A 10,949-nucleotide genomic window follows, 5' to 3' on the forward strand; every position below is an offset into this window, starting at 1 on the left:
ATCTTCCATTCCCTCCAGGAATCCAGCATATACCCCGCCGGGTGTGTCCTCTGTGGACATGTGGGAGCCCCCTGCTCCATTCTCATTGTTGAAAAAAAAAATCTTATTGATCGCGTTGAATGACCAATTTATCAAATCCATGGTTAAAAATAGGGTTTTTCAGAAGAAATGCAGAGAAGCACTCTGTGGGTTTTAGGAACAATTTCCAAGCTGATTTATTTCAACAAAAAAGGAGAATCTCAGTGAAGATGAGTCTCTAAGGCAGGGGTCACCAACCTTTGTGAAGCTAAGAGCTACTTCATGGGTATTGAGCCAAACGAACACTTTACAATAAGAGTCCCTTATTTATATGTATTATAAAGCATTAATAATAAAGGGATCTCTTTATTAATGTTCCAGATATTAAATATTAAGTGTTGTTAAGGTTAGGACAAACGGCCAGTGGGGGATGTCTGATTAGTAATGCATCACATAATATTAACATTAATATTAAGCAGTTGTTTTACTTTATTTAATAGTTTATTAATGCTTAATAATGCACCAAGTGACGTTAAAAAAGGGACACTCATTGTAAAGTGTTTCCCATATTTTAGTGTTTTTTTAAAGAAAATTGTAGTTTTAAAATCTACATTATTGCATTTGTGATTTAAAAAAATATTGTTGCAAATGTTTTTATTTATTTATTTATTTATTTAGACACCTTATTTGGTTCCTGGGGCACCATGGTGCCCATGAGCACCAGGTTGGTGACTCCCGCTCTTTCTTTGGATGTGTCCAATAAATTAAACAAGCTGTTAATCAACTTATTTAATGTATGCTGCTGCTTCTTTTTCTTTATTATTATTAATATTAATATATTCATTATTTTTTATTGTTGTTGTTGTTAATAATAATAAAGATTAAGAGAATCTAAGCATATGGCAGCAGCAACATAAATAAAGTTAGGTAGCTTAAGAGTCAAGTTAAACCAGAAAATAAATTGTGGTCGCGTCCATCACCCTCCACTTAGCAAAACCATGATAGAAGACAACAAGATGAATGTCTCTAATGGATGATACTTTGATGCATCCAAACTCAAATTGTGTAAAATTAAATAAAAATATTATCTGTGACAGAAAATTTGACAATTATTCTTCATGTTGAAACATTTATGGATTTCTTTCCTGTTTTAAAATCACCATTGTTATCGAATAACATTCATTTTCTTAGCACAAATTCAAAAATCTCAGTTTTTCTCCATCTATGAATATTATGTAATAATTGTCTTGATTTTGCATTACTTTTGCATACAAATTTTTTAATTAGCTTTTTCACATCAGAAAAAGCATCATTTTAAACCAACATGTTCAAGTATGAATGCATCTTTAGTGTTTGTTGCAGGATCTTTACTTCAGAGACTCAGGCATCCCGACTCCTGTTTAACTTTCTCTTTTTTTCTTTTTCATAACAAAACAGGAACTAGTTAGAATTGTTTAGTGATTCATCAAGCAAGTTTGATGCAATCATGTATTTAAAACTGAACCATGGTCACTTTTCAGTGAGTATTTATTTACTCACAAATTTCTTATTTTGTTGCCTTTCGCCTGAGCAAATGTTAAAGGAGTGTTTCACTCATTTAATCAACACGTTTGCTGTGGTTTCAGGTAGGAAAGAATGCCTTGTAAGTCGTACTTTAGGAGAAAAAAAGCACTAGTGCACCTGTTTCAGAAGTGAGCCACATCAGAACTGAGCTTTAGGATTTGGACTCTTACTTCCTGATATTTGGACATCTTGCCTCTGATTGGATAATGGCAACATGACTCTACCTCTGACTTTGCAATGTTGATGTTTTATCTCCACTGATACCACAATCCTGGAGGAGTACTGCCATGTCGTGGAGGTGCTAATGCTAACAGTTAGCTTCTATAGTCCAGACTGCTGTTTCCTGTAAGCTAAACCAACAACAGCCTTCCTTGTGACATCGTCACAAGCCAAGATCGGTGAGTTCATGAATGTTAAGTGACAGTGTGACGTAGATCTGTCGGGCTTTTCAAATCCTAGAGTTTTACCGTCTATCTTCTATCAGAAGCTAATGCAGGAGAAAGGTGTAGGAGACCATTTTTATGTTCAGCCTGCATGAAAAACTCAGAGTGACCGATTATAATCAGAAATAATATATAAAAATGTATTTTCAGTGATGCACACCTTTAAAAAAGGTTGTTTTAAAATGATTCATGGAAAAAACTGCCTCATGTGTTGCTTTTTGTAAAAGTTATTTTGTGTTTACTCCGAGTTTCTTTAGAAGTAAAAAAAATATATGTAATGTTTCATTTTTACGTGTGTACTGCTGGAGTTGCACGGTGTCCTTGACAGTCACACATGAATCTGACAACACACACACACACACACACCTCCTTGACAGGGGAGCCTGAATGAGTGTTAATAACGTAGATGAGAACTACTACTACCTCCACCTGTACTGAAACCAGGAGGGACTCTGCAGGCAAATGCAGGATGCAAAAGATGTCGGTACATGAATATTTCTTTTAGTTCAAACAGTTTTGCACTCGGAACACAAAAGCATCGCCTGATTCATGATTTACATAAAATTCCTCTGAAAGAACTTCACTAGTGAATTTTTCTATATTGAGCCAACAGCCGTTAGCATCAAAATACTGTAAAGAATGAGTGTTTCAGTTGTGGAAGCAACATTTTTTCTTTCCTTTTATATATTTTTTTCAGAATTTCAAGGTAAATTTGAGACCAGTATTGTGGCAATCACCTCCAATAGATCATTTATTAACCTCCTGAGAACCTGTGTTCACACATTTGGATGCTGGCTTCTTGCACTACAAAATTCTATTTTCTTCAAATTAAACCCATTTTTAGAAACTTGATATTGACTTTTAAGTAAAAATATATATTTTTTGTTTTAAAGAAATTTGTTAACTTTTAATTAAAAAAATATGTAAGTAATATTTTGTTCACAGTTATGAGAGTCGATTAATCTGTAATAGCTAGGATTGTTTTTTCTTTTAAATCCCACCAAATACAAATCTGGGCCTCAGGGGTGAATTTAAACATATCAATGATACATTTTTGGTAATTAAGTCTTTTCTGTCTAAACATCGATACATAAATCCATTGATATAGCCACGTGCACTGAGCGATTGGTACTTTTACATGATGTTAGGAAATATGAGCTTGACTTTCATTTCTGTGCTGATGACTGTCAGGTCTATGCTCCTTTTAAAGCGAAGGAATTCGCTCTGAGTTGTCTTTGTGAGATGGGTTGTAATTTCCTCCAGATTAACGAGTCTACTACTGAGTTGACCATGTTTGCATCATCAAGTGGTGCTCCTGTAGATACTCAGTCGTTGATGCGTGGCTTTTCATGAGGCGAAGGATGTTGTTTCTAATTTGGGTGTTAAGATTGATTCTCAGCTTAATTTTAAAGTTCAAGTCAATAATTTGGTTTGGGTTAGTTTATTTCACCTAAGGAAGCTTTCTACGGTTAAACTGTTTTTGACTAATGACTTCGAGGAGCTTATGCATTTATAACATCTCGTTTAGACTATAGCCGTAGTCTTTTCTTGGGTATTAATCATGGGTGTATTGCTAGGCTGCAGCTAGTTCAGAATGCTGCAGCTCTCCTGGCTGGCACACGTAGGTTCGATCATATTACTCCAGTTCTTGCCTCTCTGCATTGGATACTTCTGAAAACTTACTCTACAGCTTTTACTATTCCTAGTTGACTTGGTAGTCCTGTTTTTTATCATTTCTTATGACTGATTGTTTTATTGTGTTTGTACTTGACAGCTTTTTAAAAAAAAATTTCATATCTTTGTTCAGCACGTTGTTGCATTTAAATGTGCTATACAAATAAACGTGTTTTTATATTCATGATTTTGTCATGAAGAAGAAGACTTGCCTTAACCTAAACTTAACTTGTTGGGGTTCCTGAGAAGAAGCTGATTATAAATGTGCTGCTTTTGTTATCCTGCTTCACTCCACCGATTCTCTCTGTGGACCTGAATGAATGAGCCTCTGACCATTTTAATGAAATCCTCTGAGACTTGTGAGTCAACCTGACCGGTTAAACGAATGAAAGTAGGAAGATCACTTCATATCCCCTCTTCTAATTATGAAAGATGTCAAAGGATCAAAACATTATCCTCCGGGTTCCTCAGGGTGTGGAATAAAGCATTTTCACCATCCAAAGTGAACTTTTGGATGTAAACTGAACCCTAAGTTTTTCCCTTCCAAGACGGTTAAACGTGCTCCTGCTAATCATGAACTTCATTATAACTTATTTTAGTCCTTCCAGACTCTTCATCACCTGCTGCGGCAGTTTCTACAAACACATATTGTTGATTATCTGATAAAAATGGATATTTCATGTTAAACTGGAATTATGATGCATGCCATTTCTTTTGTAGCTCAGTGGAACTCTTTCTAGTGCTACAAACCTGTGGTTCGTGTTCTGCACCGTGGTGAATTTACATGATGTTTGCATGAGGAGCGTCCGCAGCGGCCAGTTATGGCTTTCAAACACACCAAGCAGCGGAATGCGGGCGGGGGCACTGAAGCGCCCCCACGCTGATGATGCTGTAAAACACGTCCGACACGATGGTTGCTTTAAAGCGACGGGTTAAAGTCCTAGTTCACTGTTTCCTCTTTGGGGAGACCTGACAGCTGCGTCAGGACGCACACGAACATCCTAAATATGTGTTCAGGCATGATTAAGGGATCCATGTTTCTCTAATTCATCACATACGCGACAAAAAACAGGAATATAACCATTTGTGTCATCACCACATGTTTCACATCTTACAAAGAGCATTACTTCAGCCTTTTGGCAAAAAAAAAGTACATTAAATAAGACCGCTGCCCGTATAAGACATGATCTGGACATAACTATCAGTTATATTATGTCTACTTCAATTTTTTTATGTTGGTTAAGCATTGAGGCCTAGTCACCCCTCGCATCTCTTCATTTCCTCCTGCAGCATACATCCAGAGAGGTAGGTGTTTAAAAAAAAACTACGTTTTTAGAACGTTTTAGTCAATAAGTAAACTGGTTTACACAATCCCTGCTGTTATTTAATTTTGGCCAAAATAAATTAGTTTTCAATCGTCCACGGTGCGTGAAATCAGTGGCGCGCCTTTACGCGCCTCGTGGCACCGCGCACAGGCCAGGAAAGCACAAACATTAGATATAACGATATTTCATAATAAAAGTGGCTCAAACATTTCCTTTAATAACGCTGTAAAACAGTCACATCTAACGGATCATTTCAAAATAAAAGAAAACACCGAGTGCGGGTTCCATTGGTGTGAAATGTTTGGAAGTTACATTTATTATAAACTTATTTTGTGTTTCCTGAATAGTCGAGAAGCATCTGGACTTGGTCTCACTTCCCGTGGAGTCTGCGTGTCCAGGTGTGGCAGGAAGCATAATACACATTATGATGTCAACCCCCCTGAGGATTTCTGAAGTATATAAACGAACTATTCCATCAGAGAGGTGTTTTATTAAAGCCCATATATAATTTTTATCATAAAGGTGTTTGACCCTGAAGCGTTAACTTCCGGCTCTGGGATGCTCACCCAACAGCAGCAGCTTCAGCTCCCTGCGGGAGTCCTTCTTGTCCCTCCGCAGCTGCTCCTCGATCGCGTCATTGATCTTTTTGTCCTCATCCGACACGCAGCACCCCATCCTCCAATCTCACCCTGCTTGCCCTCAGATCGAGCCTCCTCGGCCCAAAACAGAAATGATCTACCTTCGACACACACACTAATAAAGTCTCAGCTTCAGGGAGATGGGGCGCAGAGCATCTTCAGATCCACTGGATTCCCAAAATAAAAGGTTAGAAAAAGCAGCCTGATGAGTGCAGCTTCAGGTAAAGTTCTGCAGGTGGAAGAGCTCCTTCCTTTAGGAGTTTTCAAGGTAGAGTGCAGAGGTGAGTATGGACCTCAGGGACAGTTTCTAAAGTTTTTTTTTTTTTGGTGCAATCAGGAGGGCGTGGCCATGGCTACAAATAGACTATATAAAATGGGAAGTCTGACTCTGCAGCCCATGCAAACCTGAGTAAATAAATGCAAACGGATGCCAGAGAGATTGGATGGGACGTCCAGCTTGTTCGGAGGAGTTCTAGAAATATAGAAATCAAAAGCTGCACAAGAGGCACCTTGGATTTAAACTTCAAAGAAATACCTTTTATGTAGCTTGCACAGGACGTAATCTTTATTCTGCATTTTCAGGGTTGTTGTGCATGCATGCAAAATAGCCTGGCCTGCCAGCATGGACGTAATTTGGGGGGGGGGGGGGGGGCATGTCCCCCCCACTTTTTCCAAAGTCAAGTTTTGACCCCTGCACTTTTTACCATCCAAAAACAATATTACTTTATATTAAATTAACACTGGTTGAGCTCTAGGACCAAGCAGAAAACAACCGTTTGTGTTGAAGCCTGTTTCCTATTAGAACATACTGTAAAGATACCCCTCCCACCCCCACCCTGGTGCCCCCCCCCCCACTTCTAAAGTGAAAATTACGTCCATGCCTGCCAGACTCGTCCTCTGCACAGAGAATGAGTCTGGTCACTCACAGGCAGAGAGGCACTTGAGGCGCGGGACTTGCAGCTCAAAAATCTTCGTCTTCCTGCTGCGTCCGTGAGGGCGCACGGGGCTGTGTTTATATCTATGGTTCCTCCTACGTCCGTCACATCGGTGGGTGGGGTTTGAGTGGGTGAGTTTGACTGACTTCAGGGGAGGTTTGTTAAGATGAACGGCTCTCTACAGGGACCCGGCTCTCATCATTCACTTTGAAAATCCGTTCAAAAGATTCCATTCGTTCGTGAACGTCACATCTCTACCAGACTTTCTCTGTGCAGAATTAAACAGCGGAGGATTCTGGCAGGCCAGGCTACATGCAAAAGGCCTCACGAGGACACCAGAAATAATAAATGCATCCCAGCCCCACAAGCCACTGGCCCTGGCTCATCTGCTAACCGCTAAATGGATACGCCGTTATACGTATTCATAATTGCAAGTTTTGATTACATCTAAATTGATTAGTGATGGGATGTTCATGAACAAATCACTTTGAAAACCCGTTGTGAACGATGAGATACGGGCCCTTGATGAGAACCATCTCGACTTCCACCATCAACCCCCACCTTGCACGCACCCTCACGGACATCGGCGGAATGCAACCACAGTCCTAGTTCTGTCACAAACATCAGACTGACGTGACATAACTCCAGCCCCCACGGCTCTTTTGGGATAAATGACTAATCAGTGGCTCACTTCAACGAGTCCCATCACCAAAATGAAAGTTACAAAAATATTGACCCCCCCCCCTCCCCCCCTCCCCCTCAGAGTTGGTAAACTTGACCTAATTTACCAAAAAAATGTTACCAGGCTTTAAACGTGCTTATTTCTGCTGTGAAGTTGGCATTTTTAACATGGCAGTCAATGGAAACTTGTTCTTTTCTAGACCCAGCCCCTAGTGGATGAATGGGGAACTGCAGCTTTGGCACTTTCGCGTTATCTTCATTTTTGGCTGACGAAGTTTCCCCCTTGGTTGCCAACTTGGCCCCAAACCACTGCCTGCCCTGCCTATCGGCACCTGGCGCCTTTCCCAGTGTAGCTATTTCAGAAAATCAGTCGACAAGAGTTGAAAAGAAACATGTTTCATTGAGAAATAAGTTGAAGGAGTGTATATTTATGGATACAAGAAACATTTTTACACAATGAGAATCGGGGATCATCATTACACCATGTCAAAAATTAGTCAGAGAACTGCAGATCTTTATAATCTAGAGGCAAAGTAACCCATAAATTTAGCAGAAAGCTATCATAGGATGTCTGACAATAAAAAACACTTTTGTTCCCAAACCCTGCAGTTCTCAGTTAAATACAGCTCAGAAACAGCCTGAATGTGAAGTCTGCACTTGCTTAAAGGGAAAATCCTGCCTCAAAGCAACTCCTTCAGTGCAATAATTCATCACAAACTTTACATTTTCACAAGAATTATTTCATGATTGTGTTAAAAGAGAAACAAATCAGACACGAGATCATTTGACAAACCAAGTTATCTTTGGGAAACAAACATAACTGTCATCTCTCCTTTAAATGCATGAATTGTTCCCACGAGGATTTTCCCTTTAAGTAAGGAGAGCCAATATAAGATGCCACTGTACAAAAGCAGGGACACATATTTGGGATCATAAACACCGATGAACTCAAATCCAGCTCGTTGTGTGCAGTTTTCCTACTGCGTCCTGCTGTTGAGGAGCGGAAAATCAATCAGAATGTTTTAACTCCAGTCACATTGGACAGTTTGATGCCTTTTAAAGCACGACGGTGACCACAGCTCACTCAGGATGTGCTTTTAATGTCCTGGATTTCTGTCACTTTAGCTACACGAGCTGCACGCTGAAGCACTTCTCTGCAGAACAATAAAGAAGCCAAGCCCAAAGCAAGACATTAATGGCTGCTTTAGCTTCACTCCTCATAGAAAACACAGGTGCCTTGTTTGGGATGTCAGAGGCACAGCTTTAGATAAGGCAATATGTACAGGTTGTTGTGTGTGTGTGTGTGTTTTCTCTTATGTTGTCATTTCATAAATAAAAATCAAACAATACTGTACAGTCAGATGAATCTGTGGCAATCAAGATAGAAAATATATATTAAAAAAACACACAGCTACAAATGATCCATCCTGGTTAAACCAAATGTTCTGTGGTTTATGGACACTGATCACAGACGATAACAATGACTGTTGGATTCTTTTTTTTGTCACTTAAATATTTCAGATCAGCAAACACATTTCAAGTTCAGAAAAATTGATCAGTTACTTAAACAATAGTTTTCAAATTACAATTCAAAAAGCTAGCAAAGTAGCCCCAGATCATCATACTTCCACCACCGTGCTTGACTATCGGTATCACTGATACGAAACGCACGACTTCCATAATGACCTATTTATGTCACTCCACAGAATATTTCCCATAAAGTTCTTCAGGATCACCAATATATTTTTGGTCTAAGTGAGACGGGCGTTGGTGTTCTTTTCGCAGAGGCAATACCATTATTACTTCTACCATAAACTTTAACCAGGTGAGGCCCGCAGTGCTTAAGAAGACCTTTAGCTCCAAAAACGATGTTTTCCTTTTTGAGATCTTTTAGCCCACTTCAGCAAATGTTGGTTTCATCCAAAGCCAGGTTGGTCCACAGAGCTTTTTAAATTTAATAAGTAAAATCATAATTTTACGATGATGAAATATTAAGATGCTTGCCGATTTCAAACACGTAAACAACGAAAAACGAAAATGTATAAAGGAGGGAAATCATTTTTCACATCATTTTTTCTGTATTTAGTCGAATTAGCAAGCAACTGTCCTCATGAACAATAAAAAATTTTTGTTTTTCTTTAAACATCAACACTTTTTAATCTCCCTGCTACTCGGATTGGTTCAAACGATACTGATGATACAAAAGACGATGAGGGGGAGTGTTCAGGACCAAAGCGTGTGCAGGGTAATCAATACTTCCTCCAAAAATCTGTAGTAAAATTAAACACAAAGTAATCACTGTGAAGTAATTGCATTAACATGACAAGTGCTCTACTCCTGCAGCCAGTTAAGAACTACCCCATTACAATCAGCCCTGTAGATAAGATTCAGTCTGCTGATTTTGTTTTAATTACAAAAATCAATTGAACAAAAATTAATATTTGCACTGGCATAATTACTGATCAGATGATGGATCCTAATGCAGCTCTGATGTCGAGCGTTTCTTTACTGAGCGATAAAAAAATGGCAAAAACATACAAGTACATTCTCCTCTTAAAAAGACATTTTTCTTCCAAAAATGAATTTGCCATTAGACGTACAATACAGTTATGTAGACACATGTTCAATACTGCACATTCAATCTGCCAAAGAAAAAAATCATGATTACAAAGCTGAGAAATACGCTGCCATATATATATATATATATATATATACATATGTGTATATATATATACATATACACATATGTATATATATATATATATATGTATATATATATATATATATATATATACAGAGAGAGAGAGAGAGAGAGAGAGAGAGAGAGAGAGAGAGAGAGAGAGAGAGAGAGAGAGAGAGAGAGACAGAGTGTGTGTGTGTGTGTGAACAGCCCTGCTCTTTCCTCTCCCAACACGATTCATCTCAGAGGTAAGACAAATTGGAGTCTAGTGTTTAGAGCTGTTTTGGCATCAGTGATGAACAAACAATAATAAAAACAAGCACTAACGTGGCACGGCTGAACACAAACACTCATTCATGTCATTTCACCTCCTCCGCTTCCCTTCAGTCCTTTGGAGGCGAGCGCCGCCGCCGCCGTCCTGATTCCTTCCCAGACGTGGCCGAGCAGCCCGGTGACGATATTCGCCGTCCTGAACTCAGCGGTTGTGTCGCTGACGGAGAAACATCCCAAACCCGACGCTCGGACAAACTCTGTCCACTCAAGTATGACGGGAATGTACTTCTGCAGTCCCATCGCTCTACTTGTCTGACGGTGCCAACTCAATGCAACAAATGATGGTTTATGCTAACTGATCAAATCGATCTCGGATCATTTAAAAATCTCAGTTTATGCCTACTTAACAAGAAACTTGCAGATTGGTAGTTAACAAAAAAGTAGTAGAGGAAGCTGTCAATCATTGATGGAGGTTCAGAAGGACACCAGAGAGGGAGGAAAAAACAAAAACAAAACAAAAAACCTTTTTTCCTGTTCTGGTTTGTAAAAAGACAGAAGAGGTGGAGCACACCACACTGGACTCAGCTCCTTTCCCCAATTCCTAAACGTTCCCTCCACTCCGCATCCCATCAGCTCCTTAAACAGCTCCCCCTCTGGGACAAAAAGGTCAATACATGGACAATAAATTAGTATTATGCAACCATTTGATTTTTTTCCCT

At 39.2% G+C, this 10,949-nt stretch overlaps 1 protein-coding gene across 1 annotated transcript in view; it reads right to left on the bottom strand.

Annotated features, from left to right (window-relative positions):
• gna14a (guanine nucleotide binding protein (G protein), alpha 14a) overlaps window positions 1–5,748 on the bottom strand; it is a 15,945-nt gene extending 10,197 nt beyond the window's left edge. Inside the window, exon 1 of the mRNA XM_015972719.3 lies at window positions 5,590–5,748. Coding sequence (XP_015828205.1) covers window positions 5,590–5,698 — 109 coding nt within the window. The 5' untranslated portion in view covers window positions 5,699–5,748. The remainder of the gene's footprint in view (window positions 1–5,589) is intronic.
• Window positions 5,749–10,949: the final 5,201 nt, after the last annotated feature.

This window comes from Nothobranchius furzeri, chromosome 17 (genome assembly GCF_043380555.1).
Source record: "Nothobranchius furzeri strain GRZ-AD chromosome 17, NfurGRZ-RIMD1, whole genome shotgun sequence".
Classification (NCBI taxonomy): domain Eukaryota; kingdom Metazoa; phylum Chordata; class Actinopteri; order Cyprinodontiformes; family Nothobranchiidae; genus Nothobranchius; species Nothobranchius furzeri.